Genomic DNA, 21,415 nt, shown 5'->3' on the forward strand with positions numbered 1-21,415 from the left:
CATATGAATTGATTGCACTGCTAATAAATAAAATACTTTGTTTTACTAAGATACTTTGTTTTACTAGTTAAGATCATGTCATGCTCATCTCAGGTACCTTGGTTAGGAATTGAAAGACAGGAAATAAGATGAGATAAGAAGAAGCGACACGAGAGAGGCTCACAAGAAGCTACGTCCTAATGGCAGAGAATATTAGACTGTATACATATTAAATATGTGTGGATATTTATCAGGAATGCAAATAAAATAATTTAATTCCCATGAGCATGTTCCAAAATGATATGATATAATGATTTGTGATTGTATGATATGAAATGAAATAAAGCTCGTCTTGACTGTCACGTATCCGCAGAGGAGTTTTGTTGAGGTGTAGCGGGCACTTTACAGTTGGACTTCAGCAAATCCTTCTTAGTGACTTTCTTCTTCGGGAAACGCCTGTTGTTCGCGAAAAGTTTTATTTTGGACCTTATAAAAGTGCGCAGCTTTAACTTTACGGATTTTTGTTTTCTGATTGGCTGTGAAGACGCGATTACCTGTAGGCGCACATTGTCATACGTTGTACGACCCGCCGCGCACTCGCGCGCGGCTCCCCCTGTCATGTATCATCAGGACGATAAACGATAAAGTGAAACGACCGTGGAGGTCACGACGTGATACAAAACGCACATTAAACGGCTCACAATTTTGTTTTATTTTGCATTTTGTTCACTTTTCGCTTTTAAATTCAAAATTAAAGCTTAATTTTTAAAATTTTCATAATTATTACAACTTCACACTTTATGCTTCTAAAATTCTTTAATAATTAATAAAAAATTAAATTAATAATATAATAATTCTTCAATAATTAATAATATATATATATATAATTAATAATATAATTGTAAGATAACTGATAACAAACCACGCGCGCGCGCGGCGCTTACATCTGCACCTGAGAATCTCTCGGCAATGTGTGGTTGCTACGGCTTTTACTAATTCGCTCGCCCAAAAATTTCACGTGACTTTGGGTTTTTAAAATTTTTTAAAAACATTTCAGATAGATTTGGACATACTAGTTACGCCGCGCACATCTCAGTATTAGTATCTAGAGATTAGCTGAAAATTAGCTTAAAGATGAAATCGAGCGCCTGTTATAATTAGGTTTCCCCGACCGTAACCATTCAGACTAGCTGTTTAGTTGTTGCCCCGTCGGAATCGTTAGTCCAGATCAAATTGAGTGCTCATTGCTGTACAATTATAATTATAAACATTTCACTAATGATGATGCGATATTCGGTTAACAATACAGCAGTGTAAGTTGTGGCAAAACATGCTATTTTGCAGCCATAATTTTCTCATCATTTCTGCATCTGTCGTGTCGAAACTGCCAATTTATTTGTTTACAGAATATGTGGGTGAATGAAATTCCCCTGACATGTGGTATGACCGTGACTCTGGTATTCTATTCGATCGGTCGTTGGTCAAAACATATACACACTAGAATATCATTTCGTGGGAACTTAAAGTTGGAAATTTAACGTTTAAAACTCTTTTTTGATAACTGAACATAACCTTAGATTTGTACGATGAATACTCAAATTGAACTTTACAACACTCTGTCAAGAAGGCTAAAACTATTCTGTTCCGATTTTACCTATCTGAATTGTTAGGTGGAAAGAACAACTCGTCTTTCCCTATTTCACCACATCATTTACAGTGCCTCTAATATCTTGTTACTGCATGATTTGATGCTTCAGATGCCAGATATAGGTACCTCCATGCCTGATACCAGCTAGGATTGTGTAGTCCATTCTAAAACATCATTGGCTGCCTATTAGTTACAGAATTCAATATAAGTTATTGCTTCTTGTCTATAAATGTCTTAATGGTATGGGACCAGATTATTTAAGTGATATGTTTAAATATGCCAATTATAATCATCTTATCTATTTGACTGAACCAAGAGTATATTCACAGTATGGAGAAAGATCGTTTCAGAAAGTTGGCCCTAAATTATGGAATGAGCTGCCATTTGAAATTAAGAATTGCATGTCACTGGAATCTTTTAAAGTGTATCTGAAAACGTTTCTTTTTAAACGTGCTTTTGATATTAATTAATTTACTATTTTTTCAACGTTTCTACTGTTAAGTGCATACCCTTAACCTTGTAATTTAGTGTATCAAGTCTTTACAATTTTCTATGGTTTGAAACCTAAATGTGGATTGCTTTTCAGGTTCCTTGTATCCTGACTTGTTTTCGTGGCACACCTGTGCATTTTAAGTTGTTGTGCCACTATAATCTATAAGTTTAAATTATTATTATTATTATTTATAATATAATATTGGTAACTTAATTGGTGAAGAAATGAGGAAACACGCTTTGTTTGTTTGGGCCCGGACGGTGCCGGTGGTTCTAATGACCATTTACTAAAATACATAAATACAAAATACAATATAGTATAAATATTATAATCAGAAGTTTTATAAATCCTATCCGTCCAAGTTAAACTTGAAGGGCGCTACACGCACGACGAAAACTCCCTTTAATGTGAGCTGAAGTAGACTACTAGTAGTAGAGCTAGTAGCGCTTGAAATTGACAGAACTGAAAACGAAATCTGACAATTGTCGCGAAAACTGACAGTTTTGTGTGCTCAAAGTGTCGAGAAATACTGACAGTGCAAGACTGGGCACACAAGAGTGAGTTAAAACATCCTCCACACAACAAAAACTTGAATACACTAATAATAATCAATTATTAAAAACACACGAGCTCATTCTGCAGTCTTATTAGTCTTATCAGTACTCTTTATAGCACCGTTTCTGATAAAGTGTAGCTTATCAGGCTGCTCAGTTACCAGTCGTTTGATGTCCCTGACGAGTTCTCTCTGCTTGGCTCTCTGTTCTGGAGATCGATCTGGGCTGATAAAAACAGTTTTAAACTTTTCCGTTGCTCGCAGGTTTCTCGATTTAGCGAGAATCTGATTAACAATTGTTGCACTTGCCGCAGTCACTTTAACTGGTCTCACAGCCTTGCCAGGTTTGAGCTTTCCGACTCTACTAGCTTCGATTCTGGGTTTCTCTCCGATTGCTAAAAACACTTCACTGACCACGGTGCTGAGCTCCTCATTGTCCTGCTCCGATAAACCAAAAATCATCAGATTTTTGTTTCGGTCTTCCTCCTGTACCACAGTTTTCACAGCTTTCTTGATCATTTCAGAACTGACAGGCTTCTGAGATTCTGGACAATTCGCCTGTAATACCGAGCTGAAGGATTGGAATTCAGCCTTGACAGACTCTCCGACTGACGATTTAACTGACGTCTGCAACGATTCCAACTGTTCATTTTTGCAGGCTAGTAGTTCTGACTGCAGCTTAATGATGGTCTCCTGTGTCTCGAACATCTGACGTTTAACTGAGTTTGAGGCCATCTTGTAGTCCGTGGATACGACACCAGTGAACTCCTCCAAATATCTTAATGCCTCGTGCAACAAGTTACACGCAGTGTCCTTGTTCATCTTCTTCACGCACGAAGGGGATAGTTGCTTCATTGCTGTGATCTCCATCTCGTACATAGCCTTGCTGAGAAGTTCAACTGAGTCACCCCTTAACATGTTGATATCCTTTTCACCATACTCGCTGGGCGGGATGGTCATGGTCGTGTAACACGGTGATACACAAACCACTGTAGCTGCACGTTACAATCAACAGAGATAAGCACTAAGATAAGAGAGTAAGAAAAGAGCAACGTATGCAATTAGTGTAATACTGAACAATTCACATTTGACTTATCTTTTAATTGTTACTCCACTAACCAGATCTTAACCCTAGCATGAGAAGGTTGTGTTCGGTTCTAGTGAGCTTGGTGCTAGTATGCTTTGTGGATCTTACTGACTCAGGTCCAGCAGGTATGTTACTGTGTTACAGTCACATGGGGGGGGGGGGGGGTGTCACGTCCGTCTATGTCCGCTTGTCTCATAGAATCCAAAAAGGACAGGACATAGGCGGACATAGACGGACATAGGCGGACATAGGCGGACATAGACGGACATAGGCGGACATAGGCGGACATTAATGGACACCTAAATTGCTAAATAAAATGTTCAATTTTTGCTGTTATAGGGGGATCATGTTTTTTGTCCGTTCGGTACCCTATATTTTCAAAACGGACAAAAAATAGAGCGGACAAAAATGGACAAAAACGGACAAAAATGAAAATAACATTTAGATGCTTCCTCCTCCTACTCTTCCTCCTCCCCCTGGGTCTTCCTGATCTTCCTCAGTCCTCTTCCTCCTCCCCTCCTCAGTCCTCCTCCTACTCCTCCTCCTCGTCCTCAGTCCTCCTCATCAGTCCTTCTCCTCCCCAGTCCTCCTCGGTCCTCCTCCTCCTGAGTCCTCCTCCTGGGTCCTCCTCCTGGGTCCTCCTCCTCTTCATCCTCCTCCTCTTCCTCCTCAGTCCTCAGTCCTCCTCAGTCCTCCTCCTCATCCTTCTCCTCAGTCCTCCATCCTCCTCCTCAGTCCTCCCCCAGTCCCCCTCCTCCTCCTCCTATTCAGTCCTCCTCCTCCTCCTCCTTCTCAGTCCTCCTCACTCCTCAGTCCTCCTCCTCCTCCTGAGTCCTCCTCCTCCTCCTCCTCCTCTTCCCTCTCAGTCATCCTCCTCAGCCATCCTCCTCAGTCCTCAGTCCTCCTCCTCTTCCTCCTCGGTCCTCAGTCCTCCTCCTGGGTCCTCCTCCTCATCCTTCTCATCAGTCCTCCTCCTCCCCAGTCCTCTCCCAGTCCCCCTCCTTCTCCTCCTCCTCCTGGGTCCTCCTCCTCGGTCCTCAGTCCTCCTCCTCTTCCTCCTCGGTCCTCAGTCCTCCTCCTGGGTCCTCCTCCTCATCCTTCTCATCAGTCCTCCTCCTCCCCAGTCCTCTCCCAGTCCCCCTCCTTCTCCTCCTCCTATTCAGTCCTCCTCCTCCTCCTCCTCCTCAGTTCTCCTCAGTCCTCCTTCTCATTTCTCCTAAGTCCTCCTCCTGAGTCCTCCTCCTGAGTCCTCCTCCTCTTCCTTCTGAGTCCTCCTCCTGAGTCCTCCTCCTCCTCCCTCTCAGTCATCCTCCTCAGTCATCCTCCTCAGCCATCCTCCCCAGCCATCCTCCTCAGCCATCCTCCTCAGTACTCCTCAGTCCTCCTCCTCCTCCTGGGTCATCCTCCTCCTCCTCCTCCTGGGTCCTCCTGGGTCTTCCTGATCCTCCCCAGTCCTCTTCCTCCTCCCCTCCTCAGTCCTCCTCCTACTCCTCCTCCTCGTCCTCAGTCCTCCTCATCAGTCCTCAACAGTTCTCCTCCTCCCCAGTCCTCCTCCTCCTCCTGGGGCCTTTTCCTGGGTCTTCCTCCTGGGTCCTCCTCCTCCTGGGTCCTCCTCCTCCTGGGTCCTCCTTCTCCTCCTCAGTCCTTCTCCTCCTCCTCCTCAGTCCTCTTCCTCCTCTTCCTCCTCCTCCTCCCTCTCAGTCATCCTCCTTCTCAGTCATCGTCAGTCCTCCTCCTCAGTCCTCCTCAGTCCTCCTCCTCCTCCTGGGTCATCCTCCTCCTCCTCCTCCTGGGTCCTCCTGGGTCTTCCTGATCCTCCCCAGTCCTCTTCCTCCTCCCCTCCTCAGTCCTCCTCCTACTCCTCCTCCTCGTCCTCAGTCCTCCTCATCAGTCCTCAACAGTTCTCCTCCTCCCCAGTCCTCCTCCTCCTCCTGGGGCCTTTTCCTGGGTCCTCCTCCTGGGTCCTCCTCCTCCTGGGTCCTCCTCCTCCTGGGTCCTCCTTCTCCTCCTCAGTCCTTCTCCTCCTCCTCCTCAGTCCTCTTCCTCCTCTTCCTCCTCCTCCTCCCTCTCAGTCATCCTCCTCAGCCATCCTCCTCAGCCATCCTCCTCAGTCCTCCTCCTTCTCAGTCCTCCTCCTGAGTCCTCCTCCTCCTCAGTCATCCTCCTCAGTTCTCCTCCTCCTCCTCCTAGGTCCTCCTTCTGGGTCCTCCTCCTCCTGGGTCTTCCTGATCCTTCTCCTCCCTCTCAGTCATCCTCGTCAGTCATCCTCCTCAGTCATCCTCCTCAGCCATCCTCCTCAGCCATCCTTCTCAGCCATCCTCCTCAGTACTCTTCAGTACTCTTCAGTACTCTTCAGTCCTCAAAAGGTTTGTCCGCTAATGTCCACCAATGTCCGCTAATGTCCACCAATGTCCATCCAAGTCCGCCAATGTCCGTCCGAGTCCGCCAATGTCCGTCCGAGTCCGCCAATGTCCATCCAAGTCCGCCAATGTCCGTCCGTGTCCGCCAATGTCCCAAAAAACACGTCCGTTGTCTCATAGAATCCAAAACGGACAGGACATAGGCGGACATAGACGGACATGACACCCCCCCCCCCCCACATGCTTTTAAGGTGAACTAGGTTTTTTGTTGTCCGGTCTGGGCTTTACATTTTCTGTTTGATTTATTTAAAATTGAAATTAAGCAAGATTGCTGAAAAATAGGTCCATTACTTATACTATGTAGTTGCTTAGTTGCAGAGCCTTGGAATCGTTCAATTTCTTAAATTGGACCTAAAGTATTAGAATGATAACAAATAACTGTTGTATCTCTTGTTTATCCTGTATCTTTTATCATTTACTACAGTGTTATAATAATAAATTCACTGGACAAGTCAGTCAAATAAATTGATTTCCCCAGTATTAATATCCCTCATTTCTCAGCTTTTGTCCAATTTCTCACCATTTGCAATTAAGAAAACTCCCAAGTCCCAACTCTTTAATAATGTACTTGAAATGCCATAAATAAACATACATTGCCAAGGACACATGACCCAGTGTAAACTAATCTATTCATGCTTTCGAAATGGTATCATAGTAAGGCCACTGATCAATATCAAGTTGAATTAAATATGATCTTTTAGTGAACATCTTTTAGTCCGGTCGAAAAGAAAACTGGTCATTTAAACAGAATGTCAAGTTTACGATTATATTCCTACAGGCAATCCCACAGCTCAGCCTACAACTGAAACTATTCAGAAAAGTAATGCCCAGGCTAAAAACACTGTAACTTCGTCTCTAAAACAGAAAATCAGGTCTCACCCCAAGCAGGCTTCTAAACCCAAATCCAGGCCTGATTCTGCTAGATCTAATGTCCGACCTGAACTGAAACTTAAATTTACAGGTTATTAATATTAAATGCATGGTCCATCTAGTAATTATTCGGCCTGGCCTCATGGTTTATATTTACAAAGTTTATTGATCGTCTTTAAAGTGTCTCGAAAACCGGATTGAAAGGATTTAATAACAGATTTAATAACCATAAGTAAGAATATACCTCCACAATACACATGACTAGTAAACTGACTCCTCTGCTCTCTGATTATGAAACCCCCTGGTGGCTGGGGTTTTAATTGGTTTAGCATCGTTACTGTTATATCCATACCCTGCACAAACACTCGTCTAAATTATACTCTTAATTTATTGATCTATGAATCAAAATAGAATTTAAGTTTCTATTTTCACCAAAATTATATAACAACAACTTCCTTCAGACGGCTGTAACCAGACGGACTTTGAGACGTTATGGGCGAAAACACACGGAACAGTAAAGTGGGCTATCAAAGATAGGGCCGGTGTTCCAGGGGTTGTAAAATGTACCAAGGGGTACATTTTCAATGGCACAGAAGATTTGGTTTATTGTCCTCCTGGTTCCGAAACGTATGCGCTAGCTGACCCAAAAGGAGCCTGTATTGATGATCCTTTCAGTGAGTTTAATTTAATTCTTAGGATTATTTTTATTGATTAGAGCGTGCTCTTTAAAGCTTAAGTCTAGTTTACTTGAGCATTTATAATATAATTAAATCGATGTAAAAATGCATACACTGTACGTGTCTCCATTGTCTACTACGATGTTTTACTAATATCATTTCAGTTGACACGAAAGTGGTACCCTTCCAAGGACTTACCTACAACTTCACTCATATACAAGTGGGGAGTAAGACGGTAAATTTCCCTGTGTTATACCCCAATACTTCCTACATCATAACTACCCAGTACACAGCGAGCAAGGTCAGCTTAATTCTCAACTTTTATAAGTATTTCAGGGGGGAAGCCAAGGCGAATTTTGGCAAATTTTGGTGAATGCCTTAATGGATTTTGGAAATCGCCATAATTAATTGATACATAATTTGCCAAAATTCATTGATTTATCCGGCTGTGTGAGCTGTATTTAATTTTTTTGTGCATCTGAAATTAATTAACAATAATCATGATATTTCTTTGTAAGTTATTCGTTTACCCACAAAAACAGCTGAGAGATACAGAATATTATTTTTTTGGGATAACATTAGTGCTGTGCTTCAGTGCATAATAGTAGTAACTATTAACTACTAAGCTTGAAGAGAACCTCTGCGTCTAACCTCACACTCTAGCTTCACCGTCCAACCTCTAGCGTCACCCCGCCCCCTCTAACCTCACCCTTTAGGCTTTATCCTAGAACTCTCTAACCTCATCCTCTAATCTCACATACCTTCAGACGACCCCTACAATTAGAGTACGAGTAGGACTGGTTGGTAAATCCCACAAACCTGTCCTGGTCAACATTCAGCAGAGCACGGAGAGTGTAGGATTTGAACTACCGATGAAAGTTGTCGGCAAGGGATCCAAGGAGCTAGCGTAAGTGTTTTATTGTAACGTTGTCAGATGTAATTAGGGTCGGTAATTTCTGGAGATAAGACCGTGTGATTATTTCTATAGAGTTATTTTGTTGCAGCAAATAAGGCCCTTATTATAATAAGGGAGCCGTTGAGTCTCAGGCGCCAATTTCACTTGTTGTTTTTATGTTACGTCATGATATTTAAGTTCCTCTGATTTAAGTTCCTCTGATTTAAGTTCCTCTGATTTAACTGTACTCAACCAAAACCTTCTGTTGAGATAACATTATTGGCTGGATCTAAGAACGTCACTGTGGTGTCACTGTAGTGCTAGTTCCTCAATTTCATCAATATACCATCACCTGACTATAAGATTGCTGTAACCTAAATACTGGTATACTAGAAGTAGTTATATTTACCAATCCGTTACTAGGTTTATCTAATAGTATTGCTTGCTGCCAGTGAACGAGTGCTAAAACTCGATAGTCTAAACTCATGACTTAGTTTAAATAACTCATGACTTAGTTTACCTTAAAATGAAACGGATATCCTGTTTACACAACCCAATGATTGAATGAATGACAGTTAAAGTCACGCTTTTCCTCATCATTTATTTAACAAGCTATTATTATCATAACAAATCTTGTATTTGTCAAGGTGTCAAGTGAAACAAATTTTGATGAAATTGACCATCATGAGGTTTATGGTAGTTTCAAAATTTATCATAACTCATAAGTGAACTTAGTAACATGGAAAAGTGGTTTATATTATGTTTCCAAAACTATTAGCTGTTATCAACTTAAGATAAATCTACTTCACTTATTCTGTGTTTATAAACACAGAATAAGCTATTATTATCATAACAAATCTTGTATTTGTCAAGGTGTCAAGTGAAACAAATTTTGATAAAATTGACCATCATGAGGTTTATGGTAGTTTCAAAATTTATCATTAGTGAACTTAGTAATGGAAAAGTGGTTTATTTTATGTTTCCAAAACTATTAGCTGTTATCAACTTAAAATAAATCTACTTCACTTATTGTGTGTTTATGTATTCAAGAACGTTAAAGAAAACAACTTCCAATGCCTTGCTGTTATATGATTGTTATGTAATATGTTTACATAGTTTGATTATTGTCAGATTAAGAAGTCCGCTGTCACAAATAATTGTTCAATATAAAGAGTATGTGTAACACCTGACATACCTAACATAACTAGGTTCCGTACAGACTCAACTCTGCACCCATGTCAATATGTTCATTATATGCAAGCCTCTTGATTTATACCTAGAACATACCCAACAGCCAACTTATGGATCTTGATGCAGAGGGCCGGTTAACCAAACAGCTTCCAGCATTGACCAATAAAAACACAAAATCACTTTTACACGTAAAAAGTCACTATTCCTCCCCCATACCTTTAACCGGTTTTATTTATTTGTTCCCACTTTGTTCGCACTCAAACTGGTCCGGAGATTAAAGTTGCACTGCTATCGTACAATAAAGTAAAGTGCTAACTTATTATATATAAATAGGCCTCTTTGTGTACAACACAGTACTATAAACCATTTATAATCGATCACTCTTAGTCCAAAATGCCCTCCACTGCCAGCTAAACCACGTGTCCTGCCTCCAGCTAGACCACGTGTCATACCTCCAGCTAAACCACGTGTCATACCTCCAGCTGAACCACGTGTCATACCTCCAGCTAAACCACGTGTCATACCTCCAGCTAAACCACGTGTCATACCTCCAGCTAAACCACGTGTCATACCTCCAGCTAAACCACGTGTCCTGCCTCCAGCTAAACCACGTGTCAGGTAAACCACGTGTCATACCTCCAGCTAAACCACGTGTCATACCTCCAGCTAAACCACGTGTCAGCTAAACCACGTGTCCTGCCTCCAGCTAAACCACGTGTCATACCTCCAGCTAAACCACGTGTCATACCTCCAGCTAAACCACGTGTCATACCTCCAGCTAAACCACGTGTCATACCTCCAGCTAAACCACGTGTCAGCTAAACCACGTGTCCTGCCTCCAGCTAAACCACGTGTCATACCTCCAGCTAAACCACGTGTCCTGCCTCCAGCTAAACCACGTGTCATACCTCCAGCTAAACCACGTGTCATGTCAGCTAAACCACGTGTCATACCTCCAGCTAAACCACGTGTCATACCTCCAGCTAAACCACGTGTCATGTCAGCTAAACCACGTGTCATACCTCCAGCTAAACCACGTGTCATTGGTCAGCTAAACCACGTGTCATACCTCCAGCTAAACCACGTGTCATTGGTCAGCTAAACCACGTGTCATACCTCCTATAAGGTGGTTGGTTGAGAGGTGTGCAGGTTCATCCAGGGTGGTGTTGTTTTCACTGTCATGGTAGAACTTCAGAACTTGGATCAGTTTGATATGGTGTACTCGGTTAATGTATTTAGTTCTGTGCTGGTTTCAGTTTACAAAATATACAAAGAATATAGATCTCAAAATGGCAAGTAGTTAAGATAACTTTGCAGTTGGCAAGCATGAATATTCTCGCATATTCTTTTGTTTGCATTCTCCATTGTCATGTACCCCAATACGGTGACTTACTTGTTAATAATGATATGCAATACTGGTAATGAGACTGCATGTTATAACAATCCACAGAACTAGGGCACAGCATAATAATTAGGGCACAGCATAATAATTAGGGCACAGCATAATAATTAGGGCACAGCATAATAACTAGGGCACAGGATAATAACTAGGGCACAGGATAATAATTAGGGCACAGCATAATAACTAGGGCACAGCATAATAACTAGGGCACAGGATAATAATTAGGGCACAGCATAATAATTAGGGCACAGCATAATAACTAGGGCACAGGATAATAATTAGGGCACAGCATAATAACTAGGGCACAGCATAATAACTAGGGCACAGGATAATAATTAGGGCACAGCATAATAATTAGGGCACAGCATAATAACTAGGGCACAGGATAATAACTAGGGCACAGGATAATAATTAGGGCACAGCATAATAACTAGGGCACAGCATAATAACTAGGGCACAGCATATTAACTAGGGCACAGCATAATAACTAGGGCACAGCATAATAACTAGGGCACAGCATAAGAAATCTTGGGAATTAACAGACGCTTTTGCCTTTCGTTTAAGAAGCAGTTAAACATTGAGATAATCTTCCTCTTAAAGCTGCTAAAATATTTGGAAAATACTTTGTTAGTTACCCCTAAAAGTTGATATAAAAAGAACTGCAAAATGTATCGCTTTAACTTCATAGCATAAGTCATGATGGTTGCTAACTGTAAGGTATTCCCCATAGAACATTAACGTGAGTAGCTACTTTCTTTGTGGTAATGTGCTAGAATGTCACAAAGCAGTTCCCGCTGTACTATAAATAGTCAACATACCTCAGATTTTCAAACCAAACTTTGAGACCCCCTCGTCCGGAGAATCACATGAGAACTTGTGACATGATAATAAAGTGTTAAAGGATACACATCACACACGCAGAAAGTGTTATAGGATACACATAACACACGCAGAAAGCAGTCCCTTAGATAAGACGATATTCGTTCTGGATTATTCTAGAACAATACAGGACAAATGAGTAAGACAGGTGTCTAGTTTTGGAAGATTTGTTATTGGTTAGGGTGTGTCAACTTACCAGAATACTGTTATGTGATAGGTTTGTGTGCCTGGAGCCTTTCAGTCGATGGTATGAACAGGTGTTGTGCATATTAAGTATAATGTATTTAGTCTGAGTCACGTATGTGTGGAACTTACTTCAAAAGTTTAAAATGTTATACTTTAACTTGCGACCGCTAGTGGAAATGTGTCTTATTGACAGTATTTAGCCCAAATAATGACACAAACTGAAATTTCTACATTAAAGATCGAAATTAAAGTGTCTCCATGTGTGTAAAATGTACGAGTATGAAAATCTGTGTCAAGGTAATTCAATAAGTTACGTCATATTTTATGTAACCGAGTTCTATCGTTTCTCCTTATCTAACTTAACCAAACCCTGAAGTCTCCTGTACAAAACTAAGAGTCTGTTCTGATAAGGGGTGTGAACATGTACTCATTATACATCAGGCTCAGCAATACAAGAGCTGAACTTTTCGCTTCTCGACTCTCTTACACTATGTTCTTAGTGTATACACATATTACATATATGTATATATATACTTATATTACACATAACTCATTCATGAGGTTTTACGGTCATCTTGAGCTACTGATCATATTTTCTACAGAATAGCAGATCGCACACAACTTAGTTATAGTTAGCACAACCAATCAATGTAAACTTGTTAACCTACTACCCTGTATTTGTTATTTAGTAGGGTGTTAAGTGAACAGTTGTTAATATTTCAATAAACTACCAATTCAAATCAAAAGTTAGCGATTTAACGTACAAATTCTGGTCTGGAGTATTTGGCCATTTTGTCACATAATTTATTATTTCCATCAATAATTATGCTCGCTTAACGTGAAAGTTTCGCTTGCAGTGTAGGGATGTGTATAAATTACGTATTTTCATTTTGCATAATAACCATGGATCTCAAACCGTACCCCGAATGGCTGGCAGAAAGGCTGTTTACGACGGCGCGCGCGACCGCCTCACCAAAATTTCGTGATGACGGACTGTCTTGTCAAGACTTTTGTTAAAAATTCCGTGATGAATGAGCTAGATTTTGTGCCGCTCGTGGTTTTCATGCCAAGTTTCACCTCTTGCCAAAACAACACGAACACTGACAGTCTATTTTACCATGCTGTCCTTTCAACCTCTAATCCTGTGCCAGAAATCTTGTTCGTTTGATTTGTGTTGCCTACAATATCGTCAGTTGATTTCTATGTATGAATTTTGTGCCAATATTGTTTTGATCTTCTTGTTCAGTCTTGATTTGTTCATCGATTGTTGTGACAAGTACAAAAGTTCATTAATGACCGAATACCAGCTGTCTTTAAAACCCATCCTGCATATTCCACAGGGTGAATTATTCCACAACTCTCCGCGAAATGTGCGTCACGAAGAACCTGACTAAGGAAGGGCATGAAGAGAGAGTCATTGTTACTCTGGTCTCACAAGAGCCTAAAATTCACATCCACAACGAGAACTTCTCCGATCCTGAGATCCAAATCAGCTTCCACGTGGCACAAGACGTTGAGCGACCACTGGATGAGCTTCACAAATCTAAAGCTAAACCCAATGAAGATCAGTGGTTTTTCTTCAACTGGGAGAACGTCTCCCCATCCGTCCACTTCTTGGTAGTCAACATAACATCAGAAACTGAACAATGTGCCACTGTTAAAATTCGTAACTCCAGCTGCTCACAATTCAAGGAGAACATCCAAGAACTAGACCACGGTAGATACCTGACAATGACTAAACGAGCAGCAGTGATAGTCCCTCGTGAACAATATCCAGAGATTTTTTACCTCTCTGTACTAGCAGAAACAGACGACACCCCCTGTGGGCTTCCGGGTAATGAAACAGGGAGACACCGGATCAAACAGTTTGAGTTCAACATACACAAGCATCACGAGTCTCCTGGCTTCCTGTTCCTGCCCCTGCTTGTCATACCAATATGTTCTGTGTTGTTCATACTAGGCTCCATTTATATCAAGTATAATGACCAACACAGGACTACCTCAACCTCCGATAGAAACCGAACGGACACTCTAGAATCTATGGGCTCAGCTTCACCAGCCGAGATCAACACAGAAAACGGACACCACGACTCAGAAGAGCTGATGCAATCAAGTGACTTCGACATCCCCCACACCCGTGTAGATTTCATACCCATCATACTAACCCTCATTGTCCTGCCTGTGTTTCTGGATATCTTATCTACCCGGCTGGAGCAGTACAACAAGTTTGGTCAGTTGGACACGTGCACGTTTAACATTGAGTGTAGTTTCCCTGTGGGTCCGTTCCCTGATATCGGGAGAGCTGCCACCTGCTCCGCCTATTTCTTCATGGGAGTGACCCTACTGCTACTTCTCTTCACCCACCACCGGAAACATCTCATGAAGAACAACCCTGATTTAATCACAGGTATCAGGCACGACTACGATATCTTCCAAGCGATCGCTTACAGTCTTATCTCTCAGGGCATCATCGGGTTCATCTACCACATCTGTCCGAACGAGAATGTAGAGTCCCTCGCGGACATGTTTGTCCTGATCGCCATTGCATATTCCTGCCAGAAGATCCACCAGAACCGCCACCCTGATGTCCGGCACAAGATCTTCCATCCCCTGTACGTGACTGTGTTCTGTATTGGACTACACGGTGTCCTCAATATGTTCGTCCACCGAGAGACCATGGCTACTTGGATCACATTTGGAAGTCTGTATCTGCTTCATATCATAGTGATCCCCCTGCAGTTTGTACTGCTGGACTGTCTGGAGATTGGTTTTCACCCCCTCCTCATCTACAACCGCCTCCCTCTCTTTAGCGTGAAGTACAACAAGGTGTGTTCTACTCAGAAGTTAATGGGAGTGGTAGGGATCCTCCTAAACCTGCTGGTCCTCATCCTCTCCGTCGTCCTCCAGCCTCCTAACTTCTCAATCTGTCTCCTCTCAGCCTTCTCTGTTAACCTCCTCCTCTACCTGATTTACTACGTTCTAATGAAGACCGTCCACTACAAGGAAAAGATAACACATTTGCATGTAGTGCTGTTAACCGGGGTTGTGTTAACCTGGGTTATTGCTCTTTACTACCTCGTGTGCCACACTAGTATTGCACCGGGCATTGCGCCTGCGCTCTCGCGGGAAAGTGCTAAACCGTGTGTTGTTTTGGAGATGTTCGACGGTCACGACGCGTGGCATTTCTTCAGCGCCGCCGCTTTGGTCCTCACCAACTTTCTGGTGATGATCGTGGATGATTGTCAGGCAAACACTCAGACCAGTCATATGCATGTTTTCTAGATTGTTCTGGAAATTTGGACTGATTTTAAATGGTAGGTGGTCGTGACAGAATTTATATTTTAATGAAAGCTTTTTTGATTAAACTAATTATTCAGTGCAGCTGCATAGGAGTTGGTCTTGTTCCTGATAGTTTTCCGTCGCTATCAAATATATGGAACTGGTCGTGCATGAATTATTATTTTTATCAGAGTGTTATGTAATTTTTTGATCAAATTGTTCGTACCAAATTTATCGTTTATTCATGATTTTAAAAATATTTTGTGTTTGTTTTTAAGAGACAATTTGTGTTATATTTGGTATTATTTGCTGTCTTAATCGGATGGTCGAATCTATGTTTTCAGATAAATTATTAATTGTAATTTAACTCTGTTTTACGTTTTGTTACAACTTTTATTTGACAATAAATTTATTCTTTCCTGTCTTTTCTTACTCCTGTTTTTATCTAAAATTTTGAGCCCTTTTTTATTTCCATGGAACGATTGTTATAGTATATAACAATAGTATATAACAATAGTCAATAGTATATACCTGATCATTTTATCAGGAAACATACTGTGCTATGACTAACCTAAGATTATATTAACTTTCCTACCTACAATATTATAAAATCAAATCAATCAGTTACCAGATGTGGATTTTGGTGGGGGTGTGAGGTAGTTCCCCGCCAGAATTAATTGACTATCACTTCATTAATTAACTAATAATCCCCAGACCGTTAAATGACCACACGGTTGAGTTATGTCCAGTCTCGATCAAAAAAGATAAAGATGGAAAGGAGATCAAGGTCATTGAAACGGTGCAGATCATCTTGACCGGAGGAGGAGCGCCGCTAACTCACAAAAGTAAAGAATTAAATAGACTTAATCGTTAATTTAAAGATTAATATAATTCAATCAGTTATAAATCAGTTCAGGAATTGATTAATTTGCTTTTATGGGGAGAGAAGATGAAAGATTTATGACATCTTTAATCATATTCATCAAATTGCACCATCTCACAATGTTCCTCCAAAACCTGTACAAGACAACTTCCACAGCTATAAGATGACTAATTTAGTAACTGGAGTAACGACTAATTACTAATTATTTACTAATTACTAATCAATTACAGATGCAGGGGGCCCGTACATACAAGTGCATCCCAGTGCCGTACAGCACATGGAGCTTACGCCAGGCAAACCCATGGGACCAACCAACGTGAGCATTCCTTACTTATATTCCTTACTTATATTCCTTACTTACATTCCTTACTTACATTCATTACATCATTGATCAGAATTGTGGAGAGGTGAAAGTTAAACTAAAATAAATTTGAAAGTGAAAGTGAAACATCCAACAGGTAGATGACAGAGAGTCGTTAGTCTACAGGTATACGTGTAACACTGTAACACTGTAACACTGTAACACAGTAACACTGTAACACTGTAACAGGTAGATGACAGAGAGTCGTTAGTTTACAGGTATACGTGTAACACTGTAACACTGTAACACTGTAACACTGTAACACTGTAACACTGTAACACTGTAACAGGTAGATGACAGAGAGTCGCTGGTCTACAGGTATACGTGGCCTGAGGATGACAGTATTGATAAAGTGGACATTCTTGTTACACACTTTGAGGGAGGTTTGTAACAAGAATTTGTTTGAATTATTACTGACCTGATAATTAATATCATCGGGCCTTAAAACGGTTGTTGAAATACCTTCAATTGTAGTTGCATAACGATGAACAATAAACAGCATATTATATATAGTTCTTTTATTCAAATTTCTGATTGTTTCTGAATAATTAATATCATCGGGCCTTAAAACGGTTGTTGAAATAATATTATTTGCATAACAGCAATATATTATTTGAACAGCATATATTAATACTATTATATAGGCGCTAAACAAGCCAACTTATATATAATACAACAATTAAATAATTAACTATTTGTAAATGAATGTATTACTAATTAGTTTATTCATAACAGATAAGGGGCACATCGAAGGAAAAGGAGCAGACGTTTGTGCTAAAATCTCCGTCAGAAGTGGAACTTGTCCGATAGAAGAGATGGGTATTCACGTTCTTACTTTCACCAGGTAATTAATCAATTAATTAATTAATCAATTAATTAATTAATCGATCGACAAAATGATTAATTGGAATTGATAAGTTTAATGGATCGTAAATTAATTGAAATCGATCGATATATTTAATTTCTTAGCTAAGTAGGGAACCGGAGATGAATTAATATTCCCATTTTATGGGAATATGGCTAATTTTTAATAGGAGCTTAACCGCTGGGATATCCGATAAATTTACAAATGACCGATTTAAAAAACATACACCTAAAAACCATGACCTATTCAGACAAGCGTTTATCACGGTATCAAAGCACGACGAGAGACTGAAGGATGTTAAGGATGGTTTCCTCGTTGTTATTGACGTCTACCCCGACGATTGGAAGTAAGTTATTACATTATATTATATAAACATTATGTATATATATATATATATATGTATTATGTACATATGCATAATATACATATATATACATTATGTATTGTAGAATATTGTTTCATTGGACAGCAGCTTCTGCTACATGGTGCACACTGCACAGTCTTCCTTGTTAGTTGTTACAATCCTGTCATAGTTAATTAATGACTGTTTAGCACTTAAATGTGTGCTATTTATTCCCTGATTTAACATAATGCAAAAAATTTCGTCCCTTCCATATAATATTAAAATAAACCTCTCATTCTCACTTGGAGTTACTACTATAGCTATACTTACATTTTACAACTACTTTCAAAGTTATACTTACAACACTTATACTTACAATTATACTTACAATTATACTTACAATTATACTTACAATTATACTTACAACTGCACTTACAACTATACTTACAACTATACTTACAACAACTATACTTACAATTATACTTACAACTATACTTACAACTATACTTACAACTATACTTACAACTATACTTACAACTATATTTACAACAGCTATATACTTACAACTATACTTACAACTATACTTACAACACTTATACTTACAATTATACTTACAACTATACTTACGACTATACTTACAACTATATTTACAACAGCTATATACTTACAACTATACTTACAACTATACTTACAACACTTATACTTACAATTGTACTTACAATTATACTTACAACTATACTTACAACTATACTTTCAACTATACTTACAACTATACTTACAACTATACTTACAACTATACTTAAAACTATACTTATTACAGGTGCACATCAGATATGGACCATCCCGTTAATAACGGCAGAACTAAGTCTGTACAGGTAAAATACTGTTCTGAAAATAGACTCCTGTCTTTATACACTAGTGATAATAGTGATAATAGTGATAATAGTGATAATAGTGATAATAGTGATAATAGTGACACTAGTGACACTAGTGATAATAATGATAATAGTGATAATAGTGATAATAGTGATACTAGTGATACTAGTGATAATAGCGGGATTTATCATTTACCTCTCTTTTATCCTTCAATCACCACGACAAGCGTTTTGCACATTACCGTATATATAATGGTAGTGTTACATTACTTTTTATGGTGGTTTTAACACCCGATCTCCCACAGGTACAGCTGACGGAAAGCCCTGAAACTCTTACTGGTGTCTACCTGATATTCCCCATCATGACCTGTGTGTTCCTGGTTATACTTACTGGTCTTGTCTTATTCCTCTTCATCAGACCTTTGAGCAATGTGGTAAGTACTTATTGTTCTTTAAAAAATACATTGGTGTTTCGCTTTCGTGTATAATTTATACATTTATCATAGATCTCTTTATCATGAAATATAATTTAGATTTCTGAAATTCACAACATGGATGAAGTCGAGTTGGTAAGATACCAACTGGTAATGTCACGTGGTAATGTCACGTGGTAATGTCACGTGGTGTTAATGTTTATTCACCTGATCAGAAAGAGTTAACTCTCTTTTACACGTTCTAATCTTAGAAATGGATAATTTTCACGATTGCTCATTAATTGTTCTCTAATTGTCTGTTTATTTGTATAATTTTGAGAATATAGGGGTATCAACGGATTCTTATCGTAGATGGAGCAATCAAAATATAGAGTTTCCTCTCCTGTCCGCTTTAAAAAGTATCTTTAAAATATGACATACCCTATTTACATATCATTCACTAACTTGAATACCGTGTCCTGATTGGTTAGTCTGTGTCACGTGCCGTGAATACTATGCTCTGATTGGTTAGTCTGTGTCACGTGCCGTGAATACTATGCTCTGATTGGTTAGTCGGTGTTACGTGCCGTGACTACTATGCTCTGATTGGTTAGTCTGTGTCACGTGCCGTGAATACTATGCTCTGATTAGTTAGTCTGTGTCACGTGCCTTGAATACTATGCTCTGATTAGTTAGTCTGTGTCACGTGCCGTGAATACTATGCTCTGATTGGTTAGTCTGTGTCACGTGCCGTGAATACTATGCTCTGATTGGTTAGTCTGTGTCACGTGCCGTGAATACTGTGTCCTGATTAGTTAGTCTGTGTCACGTGCCGTGAATACTATGCTCTGATTGGTTAGTCTGTGTCACGTGCCGTGAACACTATGCTCTGATTGGTTAGTCTGTGTCACGTGCCGTGAATACTATGCTCTGATTGGTTAGTCTGTGTCACTTGCCGTAAATACTATGCTCTGATTGGTTAGTCTGTGTCACGTGCCGTGAACACTATATTCTGATTGGTTCGTCTGTGTCACGTGCCGTGGATACTTTGCTCTGATTGGTCTAACACTTGTTTTACCCTTCAGAAGACGCTGGTAGATGATGATGACGAGCTGGTTGACGCTGATGACACCAGAGCTCTGGTGGTGGCGGACGATCCTCCGCCCTTTGATAAACAAGAGGAGTACATGCCTAAGAAGGTCAATTATACATCAATTATTGTTAATTATTATTTAATTAGCAATTTAAAGTATTTAGATAACACTTGATCTGGGAGGTATTGTAAATATTTCCTTGTGTTTGACCTTGTCCCTACAGGTTGATCTGGAAGAGGTTGAGTTTGGGGTGCCAGAGGAGGATTCGGAAGCTAACAGTGATCAAGAACCCGGTCCTAGTGCTCAGGATTCCGGTAAAATATTTACACACATTTTATAATGTTACTCAAACTATTTACTCAGGGTGTCCAGAGACATGAGATTTTATAGATTTCATAGATTTTGGGACGGATTTTTGATATTTTTCATAGAAATATCAGGTATTTTTAAAAAGAAATGAAAAACGATTAGAATAGACGAAAAAAGGATTAAAACAACTGAATTTTCGCCTGTGGTCATGGTACTGGCAAAAAATAAATTCCTTTTTTTCCAAAATCGGCTCCTGCGCCGGCAAAAATAGAGTTAATTTTATTGAATACTGGTGGGGAGGCGAGCCATATTTGTTTGACATGTGACAATGATTATGGGATCTGAATGATCGGTGGACGGTCATGTCTGAAGCTGATTTGTGCATGGCTGTCGCGTGTCAAAACAAATATTCAAAACATCAGAGTATAAATAAATTGAGTGGATTGCATATCTTTGAACAACTTTCAGAAATAATAGAACAAAACAGTGTCAAAAATAAATAACTTTCAACGAGACTAGGGATACCGAATCATTTCGGTAATATTCAACGTTGCCATAGCAACCATTGAGATATAGCCCTACTCTCTAATTTACGAAACTCGCCGCTATCTGATCGGGTATTATAGGAGCATCCAGCATCACATATTCTGGAAGTTGTAGTCCCAAAAACAAACGCCTGATAACAGCAGTTCCGTTTACCGTACGATCAGCTC

The 21,415-nt window shown here is 39.9% G+C and overlaps 2 protein-coding genes across 4 annotated transcripts in view; one reads left to right on the forward strand and one right to left on the reverse strand.

Annotated features, from left to right (window-relative positions):
- The window catches only part of LOC134814515 (SID1 transmembrane family member 1-like), a 56,866-nt gene that overhangs the window by 30,901 nt on the left and 4,550 nt on the right, over nt 1-21,415 (forward strand). The window contains exons 2-15 of one of the 2 annotated variants that reach the window (XM_063822667.1): nt 3,807-3,885; nt 7,512-7,724; nt 7,892-8,028; nt 8,495-8,634; nt 16,274-16,404; nt 16,673-16,758; nt 17,093-17,186; nt 17,539-17,647; nt 17,919-18,014; nt 18,832-18,886; nt 19,192-19,320; nt 19,420-19,455; nt 20,385-20,498; nt 20,617-20,707. In XM_063822667.1, the coding sequence (XP_063678737.1) occupies nt 3,810-3,885; nt 7,512-7,724; nt 7,892-8,028; nt 8,495-8,634; nt 16,274-16,404; nt 16,673-16,758; nt 17,093-17,186; nt 17,539-17,647; nt 17,919-18,014; nt 18,832-18,886; nt 19,192-19,320; nt 19,420-19,455; nt 20,385-20,498; nt 20,617-20,707 (1,507 nt within the window). In that variant the 5' untranslated portion in view covers nt 3,807-3,809. Of the gene's footprint in view, nt 1-3,806; nt 3,886-7,511; nt 7,725-7,891; nt 8,029-8,494; nt 8,635-13,620; nt 15,970-16,273; nt 16,405-16,672; nt 16,759-17,092; nt 17,187-17,538; nt 17,648-17,918; nt 18,015-18,831; nt 18,887-19,191; nt 19,321-19,419; nt 19,456-20,384; nt 20,499-20,616; nt 20,708-21,415 lie in introns of those variants that run through there. The other variant, XM_063822666.1, reaches the window with a different exon arrangement.
- Nucleotides 1-21,415, reverse strand: part of LOC134814516 (glycine N-methyltransferase-like) — an 84,080-nt gene that overhangs the window by 17,350 nt on the left and 45,315 nt on the right. The gene's annotated exons all lie outside the window — the stretch shown is intronic.

The sequence above is a fragment of the Bolinopsis microptera genome, chromosome 4, assembly GCF_026151205.1.
Source record: "Bolinopsis microptera isolate Bmic1 chromosome 4, MBARI_Bmic_1.0, whole genome shotgun sequence".
Taxonomy (NCBI): domain Eukaryota; kingdom Metazoa; phylum Ctenophora; class Tentaculata; order Lobata; family Bolinopsidae; genus Bolinopsis; species Bolinopsis microptera.